Here is a 17,320-nt window from a genome sequence, read left to right as displayed (position 1 = left end):
TTCTCAATATTCTCATCCCTGATGTAATTCTTAGCTCCCAGGTTACTCTGTAATTGAATTAGAAATGTTTTTATATACATTTTCCAGGAAGAAAAACCAAGGGTTGTGGAATACAAATGACTCAGCTACAGTTCCAAGAAAAGTCACTGGGCTGAGACCCCTGGGATAGTCTTGAAGCATACCTTAGGTTACAATTCCCTTGAATGTCAGAATCAGAAACTTAACTACCTACGTGCTCCTGCCTACCCTCATTGGAGAACTGCTAGCAGGAGCCAGAGGTACAGGAATTCAGAGGGAGTGACCCTGTCCACTGCTTGCCCCCAAACCCAGGCCTTTCTGCACCTAGAGGGGGACCAGAGGATGTTCCCTGACCATGGCAGAGAGTGACTGAGCCTTGCTGCTCTGGAATGGAACAGGTTTGACAGGATAAAAAGTCTCTCAGAAGAAGGGAAGGTGGATAAGACCCTCTGGGGAAAAGCAGTTTAATATTTGCCTCTGCTACAGGGAGCATGGAGTGCCTAAAATCTCTGATAAAATGCTTCACCCAAAGCTGAAGAATGACAGATGACCACAAATTGGGTCTTATTTACACTTCTCTAGCTGATCTTGGCTTTTGATTTTTGGTTACAGATCCTATATAATTAGGGCCATTATATGCTCAGAGTATATGATGATTTCCCTTAGGCATACTGACATTCATGTTTTTAATTTCATAGCAGCAAGCATTTTAATCCCTGGAAATATATAGAAAACTACAGGCCTGGTGCATGAAATGCATGCACTCAGGGTGGGGGAGGGTCCCTAAGCACAGCCTGCACCCTCTTACAGTCCAAACAGGGAGCCCTCAGGGGATGTCCAACAAGCAGGCAGTCAGACATCCTCAGTGCTGCCACAGAGGCTCCCACCACCACTTCTGAGCTCGCCAGCCATGAGCTCTACTTCTGGCTGAGTGGTGCTTCTCCTGTGGGAGTGCACTGACCACCAGGACACAGCTCCTGCATTGATCATCTGCCCCCTGGTGGTCAATGAGCATCATAGCAACCAGTCATCCTGTGGTTTGGTTCATTTGCATATTAGTCTTTTATTATATAGGATAATTTCAGCAGTCAAAGTCCCTAAGGCACTCAGCATTTTCTCCATAATTGTCTCACTGACCCAGTTGATAGCATGTCCTTCCACATCACACAGACCTCCTGGGCTCCTGGGGGGATAAGAGGGAGCACTTACCCTTTCTTACCAGCTGTATGATCTTGGGCAAGTTACTTACCCATTCTTAACTATATGTCCTCAGCTGCTCAAAAGAGTTAAAACTACCAGGATGTACAGTGCCTTACATGAGGAAGCAACAGATAAATGATAACCCTTACTATTATTAGCTATTCTTTGGTCTGACCTTATCTTCCACCCTCTAAACCCACATGGCTTCCAGTGCTTTCCTGCCAAATCACAAGGTCCACAACTCCAGCTCCTTCTGTTTTGGCTGGTGGAGCCGGCCTGATGCCTTTTCTGTCTGCAAATCCTCAACCCTGACCAGCCTGTTTTCTAGCCCCAAGAATGTTTATTTTCCATATGCTCCCCAGCTGGCTCCCAGCTCAATCTCTGGAGCATTCTTTTCAAGCATTACCTTTCCTTTAAAAAATGCAATACATTAATGGTTAGGATATCAAAGCAACTACACACACACACACACACACACACACACACACACACCACATGCATGGACACACACACACACTGACACATGCACGCATGGACACACGCATGTACTTGCACACATGCAAACACATGCATACCCACTCACCTCCATACATATCCATGTGAAAAGCCATCTAATTCATTAGGCTGTGTTTCACAATTTCCCAATAAACTTTTTCTTGCCACAGAAACTTTTGTAATTGAATAGGCAATGCCATTACTGAACTCAGCAACAACTCAACTCAGCCAAACGCATCAGTGGTAACCAGCTTCTAGAAAAGACTTTTGATATCTTTGGGCCATTGCCTTCTGTACCTCCTTACTCCTCCCTACTGCGGTTCCTCACCTCAGGCACATCTGCACTTGTTTCATTGGCCTTCCATACACTGTAACCAAACACAGGCTGAGGACTGAAGGCAGCAAATCCATGGTCATTCAGAGTGCTTCAACCTGCTCTGTGGTTCTCTTCCAAGCTAGGCCAACCTCCATCTGGAGCCAACCAAACACCCATGGCTTCCAGCCACCACAGATGCTCTTGTGTTCAGCTTACTGTAAAACACATATGCCCTTTGAGAAGTCCACTTGCCCACTGTTACTTGAGAAGGCTATGTAAGAACTCCTAAGACTTGGGGTGGGGTCACGAGGAAGAGGGTCAGGCTAAAGAAGGTTCCAGTGAGAGAGTCAGTCTTCAGTGGCTATGGCAACTCCTTAGTATTTGGAAATAAGCATGTTCAAGGCCCTCCGGCCTGGGTTGTTGGGGGTGAGTGGATGTTAGACAGTTGTCTGCTCTCCAGGCTTCAGAGTAGTGCTGGAATTCTGTGAGGCAAAGCTGGGCCTTGCCGAGGGCCTGGTGTTGGCTTTGCACACCCAGGGCTGTCAGAGCTTGAAGCCTGGGGGGTGGGTGTTGCATCTTTCTGGTGAAGCCAGACAAATCTCCAGGTAGCCATAAACTGACTACACATATTTCATTCTCAAACACATGTTCAAAGGTGATAAAATAAATGCAGATGGTTTCTCCAAGCCTCAATGGAGGGTTTTTACATCAAGTAATTGAACTAAAAAGCACACATAAACACACAGGCAGGAAAGGGACCCAACAAAAAAATCCTCAGAAACATCAAACCCTAAAACACTAGCCTGGAGAAAACACTGTTGGACACAGAGAGAGGGACTGAGTGAGGGAGAGAATGAAAACAAGAACAAAGCTGTCTCATACATTTGTAAAGAGGAATAACACATACACATTCTCTCTTTCAGAAAATTAGGTAGATTGCTAGTAGTTTTGCTGAGAAGGGTTAGAAGTCCTTCCCTGGCATGTCAACTGAGAAGAATTCAAGGCCTATCAGTAGGACAGGGCCAGGGACTCTGAACAAATGCTACTCTGGGGACTGCCTCCCACAGGATGGTTGATACACTTCCACTGTGAAGTGTAGAAATTTCCACCAGAATTTCACAATGAGGGCTCCTGCAAATCCCCCCAAAACCAGCTATTGTCATCATTGTGATCATCATCATCAAAAGCAGCAGCATCAATCATCATCATGTTACACTCCAGGGGGCTTCGTATGTGCTAGGAAATGGATATTTTCATTACACTGCAAAACAGTGTTGTGAAGTAAGCACTATCCTCATTTTTATAGACAAGGAAACAAAGGTTCAGAGAGGTTCAGTAACTTGCTTAAGTATACACAGTCCATAAATGGAAAAACCTTAGAGATGGATAAGAGGGCAGACAGAAGCCTCACCAATAGCCAACAGAACTTCTCAGCATAGCATTCATTAGGAAAGTGAGGACTGTCCAGTCCGCAACAGAATCTCAGGATGCTGCTGAAAGCTCCCGATAGGACAGGTGACTTATCCAGTGATAGCCAAGCAATAAGGGAGAGGAAAGAGAGAGTGGAGTTTTCCAGGAGCCGGTCACCAGTCCTCCAAGGTCCTCCTATCTCAGAGATGAGCATAATTTTCAACCTATCAAGGTGGCAAATGTGCACACTGGATAGAAGTAAGCCTGCTATGAACCTTAAAGAAGGCTCTGTCCTGGCCCATAAGCTCAACATGTTGACGTTGGCAGCATATGAGTACCTTCTAAATGCTAATCAAGTTATTGAAATGGACCTGGGTAATTCTTCATTGCACTGTGACCCAGCATGGGAGAGACAGAGTTGTCACATGGCCTGAAGCCTAGAGTTCCTTTCAGGAGACTTTTCACTCATCATCAGGTTCACTTTCTCTTCAAAGTGGTACTTGTCCTCAAAGCATGCTGCTCCAGACCCACTCTGGACATACAGGCAAACTCCTTCCATTCAAGACAGAACTCTGCTGTTTAAGAACCATGGCTTTCCAGGCTGTGATCTGTCACCCAAGCCCATTTTCCCAGGCAGCCAGTCCCTCTAGAGTCTAGACAATCCTCATTTGGAATAGAAGTTCCAGAAGAGGAACATAAATTCCAGCTTGAGAACTGGGCTTGGGTCAAGCATAAGACTTCATTCTCTTGTCCATGGGTTTGCTGTGTTTTTGAAATAGGCTCATGAAACATGAGGTAAAAAAGGATTCCATGCATGCATATAAGCACAACATATGGACACAAGACACTGGGGAGGTGGGATGAGGGCATGCCACAGTGGGTAAAGGAGCCTGGGAAAAGGTCAATGGGGTGGGGGAAAGAAGATATATGCACTACTACATGTAATACTTTAAGTAATAAAAATATTTTTTAAAGGATTCCATGCAGAAAATTGTGCTTTTCATTTCCCTAAGATTTCAGTGTTAACTCTGAAATGCAGTGTGCTATGCAGAAGGGGGAAAGGGAAGGACTAGTGAGGAGGAAACAAGACTGTCATTGTTCAAACAAGTATTTAAATATTCACTTGCTACTTACCTGCTAAGAGGTCATGGGCAACTTAAATCCTCAAGACTCAGTTTCCTCACCTGTTAACTAGAGATGATCATGACTACCTCACAGGACTTGTGACAACTAATGGTGGCCATGTTTGAAAGTGCCTAGCACATAGGGGGCACCGGGCTAATTCTTCATTTCCTGCCCTCCTATTTTAGGAATCTAGAATCACGTGCAATAGAATGATGCTCTTAACCAAGTCACTGCTATTTGCTGAGCCTATTTCAAGGCTCATGGCACAGAAAAAACACATCTTCTATTAGGTATGTGTCAGAGAGATCTTGGGGTTTGTGGCTGTTCTAGATACAGAGAGCACACGTGGGCCTTGAAGGCAGGGCAATCCATAGAAGGCACAGGGCAGGGTTGCAGGTAAGTGATAGTGGGATAGGGGGCACCTTGCATCTTCAAGATGGGAGATGAGATTCCTTAGGCTCCAGCCCCAAGAGGGTGAACTGCTTTTCCCACTGGGAAAAGGACTTGGGGACCACTAGTGTCCTCCTCAGGCCTGCCATGGCAGAACAGGTGTGGCCATCCCCACAGGGACCCCTTCGCTGATGTGACTCCTTCTGGGACCCAGAAGGCATTAGGAATGTTTCTTCCATTTGAGCTTGTACATTTCAAAGTGATGAATCAACTAAACATGATACAGAGGAACACAAGAGCTGAGAGAGAGGAAGAGGGGAGGAGAGGATGGACTAGCACTTAGCTAGATGTCTACAGGGGCTACTTAGCTGAATCCCCAAGACAGCCTGGGAGGTAGGCAGGATCCCCATCTCACTTTCTGTCTCCGAGAAACATGGGCTCAGGGAGGCCTCCAAACCTTACCCCAAGTCACAGGGGAGGAGCTGGACTCTGATCCCCTGTCTGACTGCAAAGCCAGAGAATTTTCTAATTCCTCATGTAGCTCTAGGAGGCACCGCCAGGGGAGGGAGGAGGCCAGGCACCAAAGGATCTCTGATGAGTCAGTTCTCTTCTGTGGGTAGATTATTCATGATCCATTTCAGTTTGCTTCTGCGTAACCATACAATTATTGTTACAAACAGTTAAATTTTTTTTCCTATGTGTCTAAAGGATGAAAACCACTTACAAAAGCAAAACAAACACCAAAGCCAAAACAAAACAAAATCCAACCCTTAAACAACCCCAAACAACAAATGTGCTGAAAAGAAACTTCCAAAACTAAAATTGCCAGGTTTGTTTTTACTGTTCTGGGACCATACCACTGGGGCAATCACAATTCTGATTGGCAAAGTGGATCCCTGTGCGGGTAAGAGAGAGCAGGATACCACCATTCTGGGTGAGTAGAGAGAGGAGAGCGAGTTATTGACAGTGAATTGCCGCCCAAATTAAGCATGGGGCTCAAAGCTACTGGGTAATGTTTTCAATGGAAGTGAAAACAGTTCTTTTAATTAATCAAACATGAAGTACACCAGGAGGGGGATATTACTGTGTCTATACACAACTCTGACATCATCTGATTTTAACAAGTTTACTAAAACGACAGTCATGGCCTTGACAATACTGAATGCAAAATACTGGTGTACACAGATTTTACAGAGCGGCTCCCGAGAGCTGGGTCACAAAATAAGGTTTAACAGATGGGAGAGGCCTGAGGGAAGGCAAGCACACGGATTTTATTGAGAGAAAAAAAAGCTTATATACTGTAGGGTTGCTGAAGTTTAATAAATAAAGGTCAACTTATAATATATAAAAACAATATAAACATTTATATGCTACATGCATATCATATAATTTAAAGTAATAATTTATATATAGGGAGAGATGCCAATCTATGTTCTTCCGATCTTTCTTGACAAGGCACACACACAGGAGGTGTCTATCCGTATCCATCGCCAGCCTACGAGTTTATTGTTTTCTGACGTCAGTGCTCGGACATAGGTTTGGGATGTTTTGCACTGAGAGTTCCAGTGTTTATCGTCAATCCCCCTGCAACCGTTTTTGACAGGCCTGGCTTCTTTACATCTCGTCTCATAAAAATATTGTTTGACAGGAGAGTTGCCGGTTTTGATCTCCCCCAGCACCGTGACCTGGTGTCCCCGAATGTCGATGGCTGATGACTTGTCTGTCACCCACAGACTCTCGCTGTCACACACGGAGTACTCCCCTCGGTGACTCTTGTGCTCTGCGTACCTCTTCCGCCGTGATGTTCTGTTCGACACCTCGGGGTTGCCCACGTAATCCTCCATGAGATACAAGGGAGGGGGCTCCAAGGGGGTGCTATCGCTCAGCAGGACCCGGGGGGAGTTGTAGCGTCTCTGTTGCCGCAGCAATTCCGTGTCCATTGCAATCATTGGCTGGAACTCTGACTTGGCGGGCTCGCCCTGTTCCGGCTCTCGGGGGGCCTCTGCTTTGGGCAGCGTGCTCTGGTAGTTCTCCTTAACGTCCACCATCTGCTTGGAAAGCTTGTTTTTCAAAATATCTGCCTGGATCAATTTAATAATCAGGGAATTTAGTGAGTCTTCTGGCAAACTCCTTTGATCCATGTTGTTACCTTGGATGCCACGAAGATAAGCAAGAAATATCACATAAAACAAGATGGACATCACCTTGTTCACCTGTAAGATCTGAAAAGGAAACACAGGTGTTACTAGCAGGCTGTGTTAGCTGACGTCATTCTGGGACCAGCTACCTGAGCCAGAGTGCTCCTGTGTGGGTAAGAGAGAGCAGGGAGCCACCATTCTGGGTGAGCAAACAAAACTCTGACGTCCCAAGATAGAGCTCATTGATCTTGGTCCCCAACTCTAGGAATCTAAAGCATTTTTCTCTCCTAGACTTCCAAGTGCCTTCAGCTCAAGTCTGTCTTCTAGCTGTGGCTGTGATGGGGAAAGAGATTGTGTGTGTGTGTGTGTGTGTGTGTGTGTGTGTGTGTGTGTATACACAAGTTGTATAAGCAGGAGAGAGAGAGCAAAGCATATTTTTAAAACAAAGTGAGCCAAAAACATTTCTGGAGAGAATTATAGATTAAAAGGGTTAGGTCTCTTCCTAGGACCCAAGGCACAAAGGCCAAGGCAGGAGGAGGCTGCATGCCAGCCCTTCTGCCTCTGCTCTTTGCTGTTCACACAGCCCCCACTGCACTTGCATCTGATGTCTGCTCTATCTGCAGCCTTCTGTTGGGTGTGAACGATGTCCTGCCACTTCTTTAGACATTATTTGGGCCTTTAGACACCACAGTCCACTCCACCTTGGCAAATCATGAAGTTAAATCTGAAAATTATAAATGCATATTTACATCCTTTTATTGGCAACAACAGCCTTGCAAGTGTCTCAAGAGACAGAATTATACTGCCCCACCCCTCCCACCCAAATACAGCCCTTGGAGTCTCTCAAAGGAATACCCTGTGGCTGGGTTGGGTTGGTTGCTTCTGTATGGTGACATCAGAGAAGGACTCAGCCCTGACTGGGCCAAGCCTGGTGGAGCTGTTCTCCTCCCCATTGTAAAGGACCATGTGGGACCACTACCTACTCTGTGAGAGAGCTCTGCCAAGCTCTACAGTTAACATGCTTTCCCAGGACACCCAACTGCTCCGCAGAGACTGTCTTCATTCACAAGATGGCAGCAGAAGCTGGAGAGGCAGCAACAACCAACTGAAATTAATGAGCCGGACTTACCCTGAACTGCAAGTTTCCATGCTGATTAATTGTTCTTTAGTTTATTACAGTTTTCATTACAAAGAGTCTCAGTGGTTAGATTTCTAATTCTGTTATGTCCTTGTTTAAATAGCATTTTTAACCCATCAACACACTCATTCTGTTGCCATAGCAGAACCTCAACATGAGGTTTCCACTGAGCCCATGTGGAATTAGCGGGCTGATCTCAAGATACCATCCGTGCTGGACTCTCCCTCAGTAGAGCAAAGCCCTGATTCTCAAAAGCTTGGCCCTGGAAGAACTCTCAGGGTGGCTGCATGGGTAATCCCATAGTTAATACCCTGTTATTCACACCACCCTCCGGGAGGTATCCATTCTTTAATCACCATTGCTATCACATCGCTGGCCCCCAGGGGTATACTGTTTCCTCTTTAAAGCTATGTCTTAGCATGGAAAATAAAAACCCTTCCCTTGGTTCACCTTTGGCACTTTCAGAAAGACTTTACTAAATCCGAGGGGAACAGAAGAGAAATAAACAAAGGTGGCATGAGAAACAGAAAAGCCACGCTGCTTACCCAGTACCCATGCCTGAGCCTGTCCACACTAACTCGTTCCCAGGACTTACAGGCGCAGCCTCTTTCCCCATCTTGTCTGAAGAACTGTTCTCTTATCCCCAAAGACCAGCAAGCAATGTTGCAAGCACTTTGTTCCAATTTCCGCCTCCCTCTGATAAGGAGACCATCTTTTTTTCCATGGGAACCACTCTGTGGACAACTGACTCCCTCAAGGTTAAAGCGGAGCAAAGGATTCTAGCTTTGCTGCCCAACCCTAGAGTTTGCCCTAGGAATCATATTATCCCAGGAAAAATGGTTCCCACAGGACAACTCATCTCCCTCTCACTCTGCATGTAAGTGACATTTCCTTCCATCTTGCAGGACCAACAAAATGAAACTTGAAAAATACAAGTATATCCTACATACCACTAGAACAGGGGCGGGGAACCTTTTTTCTGCCAAAGATCATTTGGATATTTATAACATCGTTCTTGAGCCATACAAAATTATCAACTTAAAAATCAGTCTACTATATTTGGTCAAACATTTAATTAACTCACCCCTAATGTTCTGGCAGGGCCAGACCAAATGATTTTGCAGGCTTTAAACAGCCCAAGGGCCAGATATTCCCCCACCCCTGCACTAGAATTATACCCCCTTCTTCCACCTCCCCATTCCCAAACAGAATAAAGCTTCAATAACATAATTTGAGACTAAATGTTTATGAAAAAAATTTTATTAAATCCCCTCAAACCCAGCCACTATAAAGATAGAATATGCAGAATATCTGCTCATAAGGAAATCAATCAAGTATGGTTAGTGAGGGGAGATCCCAAGTAGAATAAGAGTTAATGTATAGATTAACAAGGTCAATATAAGGGTGAGTTGATAGAAAGAATGACAGATGATATAAATGTTTTGGGAATGCCTCTTTATGGCTGGTGGTCTCCATACAGAATTACAGGGTATTAAAAGGAGATGATCATTTAATCCAATTCCTTCATTTTATAGAAGAGAAAATCCTAAACCACTGTTTAAAGAAGAAGGGAGATACAAGGGAAAGAGAGAAGGGTTCTTTGCACTTCGGGCCTAACCTCCCTTTTCATTATTTTATGATTGGGCTCATACATTCTATGCCTCAGCCCTGTTCACTCTTCAGAAGGTACTTGGATATGCTTTATAACCCACTAGAGGCCCAGCGCACGATTAAATCCTGCAGGTAGGGTCCCTAGGCCTAACCTCCTGCAATCAGGGCCATCTTCTTCCCATTAGCCCGTCCCCAGGCTGAACGCCACCTCTGCCACCAGGCTGTCAGGCTATTTGGGATCACAAGCTCATTCCTGGCTGCTCCAGGAGACTTCACCTCCACACGCTTATACTGGGTCAGCTGCTGATGTTATGTGCTACCTGCTCAGGGTCACTCACACGGGTGCCGCTGCCATCACCGAGCTGCTGCTGCTACTGATGGGGCTTGAGGTGCTGAGGGAGGCTGTGGGGCCCTCCTGCATCCTACCGATTCCAGCAAGAGCAGCCCCGAGCTGGGCAGTGCATCCCATCAGCGACCAGCCCAGTGCATACGCGTGGAGGTGAAGTCACCAGCACCTGCTTTACCAAAAGCCTGAGCCCCCAAACAGCTGAGGATGAGCTGGTGATCCCAATGGCCTGACAGCCAGCCTGGTCCTCTTACCACCCACCCTGATTCCTCTGTTCAAATCGTTGATCCATGGGACCTTGTGGGCCAGGGGGAGGGACCAAAAGGTCAGCAGTTCAGCTTGCTTGCCAGTCGCCAATCCCCAGTCCAATCCAGTCCCTGCTCACTGGTAGGGACAGGGGAAGGACCCAGAAGTGGTCAATGCCAGCCGGTTGTTTGGTCATTTTGGTCTTGACACCTCTTGGCCTTTTATTATTATGATGTGCATGTGTGCTCCCCTTACCTTGCACACTTTCATTGACTCTCCATGGAAATTTTACCCATTCCTCCTTGCCTGGTTCAAAAACTACCTTTCCTAAGAGGCTCCCAGCAGCAACAATTGCTACTTCCTTTGCATTTGCTGCAGCATGTTTTTCAAATGACAGTGGTAGCAGGTATGGCATCCTTCATGGCATCACATGGCTTACTTTCTAGACGTTCTCTTTTCTAAAGTCAGGAGACCCTTCCTCCCTGCTTGTGTCTGTACCTCTCCCTGCTGTCCACACCACAATGCACACAAGGTGGAGGTGGAGATCTAGGTGCCATGAGTCAGAGCTGGAAGTAAGGGTGGCTGAAGGCAGAACCAGTTTCATAATGTGCAGGACCTCATGCAAAAGTTATTTAGAGAACAGGGTGGCTTCAGGAGGCGTAACCATGTTTGAACCAATGTTTGGAGCCTTCAGGCACATGTCCCATTCTTCCATTGCACTTCATTTACAAAACACATATTCAGAGATAAAGTTCTTAAGAATTTCAAGATGACAACAGAGCACTGAACCCTAAGTTCAACAGTGTCCTCTTTGTGAGTGTGGGACCCCAGGCCACTGCATTGGTGCACACCCATAAAGCCAGCTTTGGCTATAGGAGCTAAGATGTTCTATCTTGGGAAATTGTTTGAAGGTAAAGTAGAAATCCATTTTTGGTCAGGGGTGATGGGCAAAGCCCATGGATTACTGCATTGAGAGTGTCATGTTCAGAGTGATGAAAAGGAGCTATGACTTTGGTGGTAATCTGGCAGAGAGAGCCTATAGTTGTGGGGTAGGGAGTGGGGGGAAAGGCCCTTGAGACTGCCTGATTTCCCTTCCAGGCAGCAGTGACTGAGGATGGAGGGAGCTGAATGAAGTAGTGGGAGAGGTCAACTTTGTCAGGGAGAAATATTTTTTAAAGAATAGTTTATTGATTTTGAGAAAGAGATGAAGGGAGGGTGGGGGTGGGTAGGCATGCAAAAGTGCAACATTGATCTGCTGACTCCTGTATACTCCTCCACCAGGAATTGAACCAGCAACCTTCCAGTGCTCAGAACGATACACAACCAACTGAGCCATACTATGCAGAGCAGGAAGAAATATTTTATCACTGATCTTCCCATGAAAGCATGGTGAGCATGAAAAGCAGATTGACTTTTAGTTGATTTTATTATTGTTTTTAAATTTTCTACCGACAATACTACTGCTTGTACAAGTATTAAACTAGTGGACTTTCCTGTCCACCCCACATGGGTGCACACTGCCTCTGGGAGACCAAAGGCATTTTGTGAGTTAAAATGCAGGTCTCCTGACTCTTTTAGACAGTCCCGCCCCCTTCAGGAGAACCAACACACAAACTCAGCACAAGGAAAGCAGGCCACCTCTGGTAAAGGTAGGGTTGCGGGGAGTAGTAGGGGCTTTCCTGGGGTGGGAAGAACTCTGGGGGGTCAATTGGGGAAAGGGAAGACATATGTAAAACTTTTGATAATTACAATAAAAAAAAAACCATGGTAATAATATAAAAAGCTGTTTGTGGAAAGTGGGCCTCTGTGACCCATCTCCAGCATGGTCAGCTTTTGATGGAAACAATTGCTGAATTTCCCCAGGGCAAACAGAATGTAGGGAGGAGGGAAGAGGATATAAGAACAAAGAACTGTGGATGTGGGCTAGCATCATGGTGGAAACTCCTGAGGCACCTGCTTTAACTAGACAGGGGGAAGTGGAGGCAACTAGAAAAAGCCTAAGCCCAAATTTTTAGATGGCTCGATGGGGAGACAATAAGACTTAGGCAACGTATAAGGAAACAGGTCACTGCATAGTACTCAGCCAATGAGGAACCAGAGGAGAGACTAAAAAAAATAATCTGTGTTTGCTGCCCCAGGTGTGACTGTACAACTGGACAGACACCCAATCTTGAGGATGTATTAAAAGTCGCATTTTCGCCATACTTTTTTTCTCTAAGTCTGTTATTTGAATTCAGACAGGTGAGCATTTCTCACACTGCTCAAGGCCCCTGATCCTGCCATTTCTGGATCTGGTCTGTTTATTACCAGCACACCCAAAACCTTGCCACGTCCCTCTGTAATCAGTGGTGGAAATGACCATCTGCAGGCTGGTAAGTGTTCCTGAACTATTTTCAAGGCTGCATTAAAATCCAGAAGGTGAAAAACCAAAATGGTGGCATAAGGTATACACCTCTACATGCTGCCTCTCACAACTACACCAAAACTACAACTAAAAGACAAAACAACTATCACCCAGAACCATGGGAAAACTGGCTGAGTGGAAGTTCTACAACCAGAAGGAAAGAAAAAAGCACATTGAGACTGGGTAGGAGGTGCAGAGCCATGAAAAAGCAGAGGTATGGAGGTGCACACTGAGAGGGCTGGCAACTGAGGACAAGTTTGTCTTTTTCAAGAGGGAGGGAGACACAAGCTCCCAACTGCTCTGAACTCCAGTTTCTGGTGAGACTCTGGGGACCCAGACACCTACAGGGAGAAATTGACTGTCTGGCATTGGGTTAGAAAGTGAGGGTGGCTTTCTCCAGAGGTGCATGCCGGAATTGTTTACTGCACTGGGCATGGGACTCAGGGACTAGGAAACTCAGATGCAGAGAAGGCTGACTGGCAGCCTTCACTGTATGACACACCCTAGTAATTCCCTGAGACCCCGCCCTGCCCAATTTACAAACCCACCCAAACTGTGCACAGAGACTTTTGCATATGAATGGCTTGCTCTATTGCAGCTTAACAAACTGCAACTGGATCAGCTCCAAAACTTCCAAACCCCAAGCAAAGAGGAGAAATATGCAGATCTTGCTTAGCTCCTGCTGAGTGGCCTCAGACAGTAGCTGACTTGAACCTCCTTGAAGATCCAGGAGCCAGTGTACCTAGTGGTTAGTGTGAGATGACACCATATTTCAACTCTTCACATCCATAAGCGGCACACTCAAGAGGCAGACTCAGTGAACACCAAAGCCCCACTGAAGCAAGTCCTGCCCCATAAAGGTGTCTCCAGCACAGCAGTTCTTCCATTATGGACACAGCTGATCCTCACAGCCAATTGGCCTGAAGGTCAATTCCTCCCAGTGTACCAATAGCAATCAAGGCTTAACTAAAACAAGACTGTGCACACAGCCCACAAAGGGGTGCACCAAGAGTGTCCACCTCATGTGATTGATGACGCTGAGCCACTGGGCCCTATAAGTAACCTACAATACAAAGCCACTCCATCAACACAGGGAAGCAGCCAAAATGTGGAGACAAAGAAACATGTCATAAATGAAAGGAATGAAGGAAAGCAAACTACTAGATATAGAGTTTAAAACCACAGTTGTAAGGTTACTCAAGAATCTTCTAGAAACTGCTAAGAAACTTAGTGAGACCTTTGAGAAATTTAGTGAGACCTTCAAGGATCTTAATGAGAATGCCAAAAAAAAAAAAAAAAAAAAAAAAAAAAAAAAAAAAGGAAAAGGAAAAGGATCAGTCAGAAATTAAGCATACACTGTCTGAAATAAAGAGTAATATATAGAAATCCAATACTAGACTAGAGGACCCCAAGAATCAAACCAAAGATTTGAAATATGAGGAAGCAAAAAACACCCAATCAGAAAAACAAAAAAGAAAAAGAATAAAAAAATATGAAGATAGTGTAAGGAACCTCCGGGACAACTTCAAGCATACCAACATCCAAATTATGGGAGCACCAGAAGAAGAGAGAGAGCAAGATATTGAAAACCCATTTGAAGAAATAATGACAGAAAACTTCCCCTACCTGGTGAAAGAAATAGACTTAAAAGTCCAGGAGGCACAGAGAACCCCAAACAAAAGGAATCCAAAGAGGACCACATCAAGACACATCATAATTAAAATGCAAAAGACAAAGAGAGAATCTTGAAACAGTAAGAGAAAAACAGTTAGTTACGGGAGTACCCGTATGACTGTCAGCTTATTTCTCAACAGAAACTATGCAGGCCAGATGGAAGTGGCAAGAAATAGTCAAAGTGATGAACAGCAAGAACCTACAACCAAGATTACTCTACCCAGTAAAGCTATCATTCAGAATTGAAGGTCAGATAAAGAGCTTCACAGACAAGAAAAAAAAAATAAAGTAGTTCATCACCACCAAACCAGGATTATAAAAAATGCTGAAGGGTATTATTTAAGAGGAAGAAAAAGAAAAAAGTGAAGATAAAAATGAACAACAAAGTGACAACAAATACATATCTATCAACAAGTGAATCTAAAAATCAAGTCAATAAAAAAAATCTGATGAAGAGAATAAACTGGTGAATATAATAGAATAAGGGGCATAGAAAGGGAGTGGACTGACAATTCTCAGGGGGAAGGGGGCATGAGGGGTGTGGGAAGAGATTGGACAAAACTCTTGCACCTATGGATGAGAACGGTGGTGGGAGGTAAGAGCATGGAGGGGAAAATCAGGTGGAGGGGAGCTATGGGCAGGAGGTGGGGGGGAGAGGAACATCTGTAATAATGTGAACAATGAATATTTATTTAAAAACCAAGCAAACAAAAAACCCCAGCAGGCTGCCTGTAGATTCCGCACGATAATCTGCTTTCAGCTTTTGCCGTAAAGAGCAAGCCCATGAATGTTGGTAGGAGAACTCACCAGGACACAAAGTTGGAAATCATAAATGACCCTAGATAACCTCTTAGTTTTTACAAATAAGGAAACTGAGGCTTGGCGTGGTGGTGAATGGAGTTGTCTGAGATCAGACTGCTCCATAACAACAGAGAGTGACAGGTGACACTCAGTTCTTCAGCTCTACAAAAACCATGTGGCTTGTGCCTGATTGGTTATTGGGAGGGCTAAGTAATGAAGTCTCTATGAGAGCACTTAGCACAGTAATGGCATAGAGTGAGGCACTGGAAATAGGACTTGAACATAAACCCAAGTTACCTGTGGCAACAGAGATGCGTGTGCCTGGCCCGTATGCACCCATACAAAGTACTGGAGTGGCGGTGAAGAGGGAATGCAGTGCCAGTGCAGCCTGTCAAGGCACATCAGTGATGTTTGGGATTTAGAGCATTGTCTACGCTGGGGTTCGTAAGCAATGAACCTGCTATGTTATCACTATTGGCATGTCTCCTTTTTTATGATGAAGCCCTGTCTTCTTCATCCACACGCTAGCTCAGGGCTGGTCTCATTTATTGAATGAGCGCCCACTACAATCGAGATCTACCCAAGACACAGCTCACTGGCCCACGATCTGTATGGACTTCTGCCAAGTCTGGTTTGGAAGCCAATCAATTCTGCCTTCTTTTCCCAAAGAAAATACAGGCCCTGGCTCTGAAGTGGGCCCTGGTCCCTAGGCTCTTCTTGGCTCTAATTGGAAAAAGACCTGTTAAAGACCTCAGTAAAACCCCCTTCCTACACTCTCCCCAGTGCCCACTTCCTCTGCACAGAGCTTTCCAAGATCCTGACCAACTTGCACATGCTATTTTCCTCACTTACAAATGCTTTCCCACATATGGTGTTTTCTTGGTCCCTGGAGCAACATTCCTACAAGGTTTCACCATCCCTCAAAATACTCAAAAGAGAGCAATTTCTGATTCCTCCTTTTTGGCTCAGTTTATAATACACACTGAGGGGTTTGGAGTATTCAAGAAGCAGATGAAATGGAAAAGGAAGCTGAGGTGAAGAGTGGTACAGGATCTGACCCATAGCAAGCACCCGGTCTGCCCTGCGCACCAGGTCTGCCCTGCTCACTTACAACGAGTTGGGGCCTATATCCACTGAGTTCCAATTCCCCTCTCCCCACACTCTCTACCTCCTCCAACTATATACCAGAGACCTCACTTATTCCCTACATATGGAGTAGATTTTTAGTCTAGTCAGAGTGGGAGCACAGGAACAAAAATGCTACATACCATGTACTGACATACATCAATATTTAATCTTTTTTGTTGTTTTTTGTTAATCCTCACCCAAGGATATTTTTTCCATTGATTTTTAGAGAGAGTGGAAGAGAGAGAGGGAAGGAGGGAGGAAGTAAAAGAGAGAGAGAGAGAGAGAGAGAGAGAGAGAGAGAGAGAGAGAGAGAGAGAGAGAGAGAGAGAGAAACATCAATGTGAGACACATTGATTGGTTGCCTCCCAGACATGCCCCACCTGGGTTATGGATCAAGCCTGCAACTGGAATTAAATCCAGGATCCTTTAGTCCACAGGCCAATGCTCTAACAACTGAGAAAAATCGGTTAGGGCCAATCTTTAATCTTGATAACCATTTCTCTGAGTTCATTTTCCATTTCAGATAGGGAAGTTGAGGCACAAGTTTATTTAATAACTAGTTAATAAGCAACAGAGCCTTGGTTTGATCATAGTCTGAATCTGAAGTTGATGCTCTTAATGATTATACTGTGCTATCTGTCTGTCCCTGTGCTCAAACATTCCAGAGAGTTTATATCCAAAGGAAGCTCACGTTCCAAGTTCAGAGCCAGGACAGCTGCCACCAGCAGGTTGAGTGTCTCCCTAAGAAGGCTCAGCTGCAAGCAGAGTTTCCACGGATTTGAGGCCACCACTCTGGTCTCCTCCTCCCATGTCCATCCCACCAAGGCTGTGTGTTGCAGTGGAGGAGGCATGAGATCAAATGTAGAAGCACTTTTAAACC

The 17,320-nt window shown here is 45.2% G+C and overlaps 1 protein-coding gene across 2 annotated transcripts in view; it reads right to left on the bottom strand.

Annotated features, from left to right (window-relative positions):
* Positions 1 to 6,066: 6,066 nt before the first annotated feature.
* NTF3 (neurotrophin 3) overlaps positions 6,067 to 17,320 on the bottom strand; it is a 71,446-nt gene continuing 60,192 nt past the window's right edge. For both annotated transcript variants that reach the window (XM_036457978.2, XM_036457977.2), the window contains exon 2: positions 6,067 to 7,176. In XM_036457978.2, the coding sequence (XP_036313871.1) occupies positions 6,382 to 7,155 (774 nt within the window). In that variant the 5' untranslated portion in view covers positions 7,156 to 7,176 and the 3' untranslated portion in view covers positions 6,067 to 6,381. The remainder of the gene's footprint in view (positions 7,177 to 17,320) is intronic.

Source organism: Pipistrellus kuhlii, unplaced genomic scaffold (genome assembly GCF_014108245.1).
Source record: "Pipistrellus kuhlii isolate mPipKuh1 unplaced genomic scaffold, mPipKuh1.p scaffold_m20_p_3, whole genome shotgun sequence".
In the NCBI taxonomy this organism is placed as follows: Eukaryota; Metazoa; Chordata; class Mammalia; order Chiroptera; family Vespertilionidae; genus Pipistrellus; species Pipistrellus kuhlii.
The sequence above is the reverse complement of the archived record's forward strand: the minus strand, read 5'-3'. Positions and strand labels throughout refer to the sequence as shown.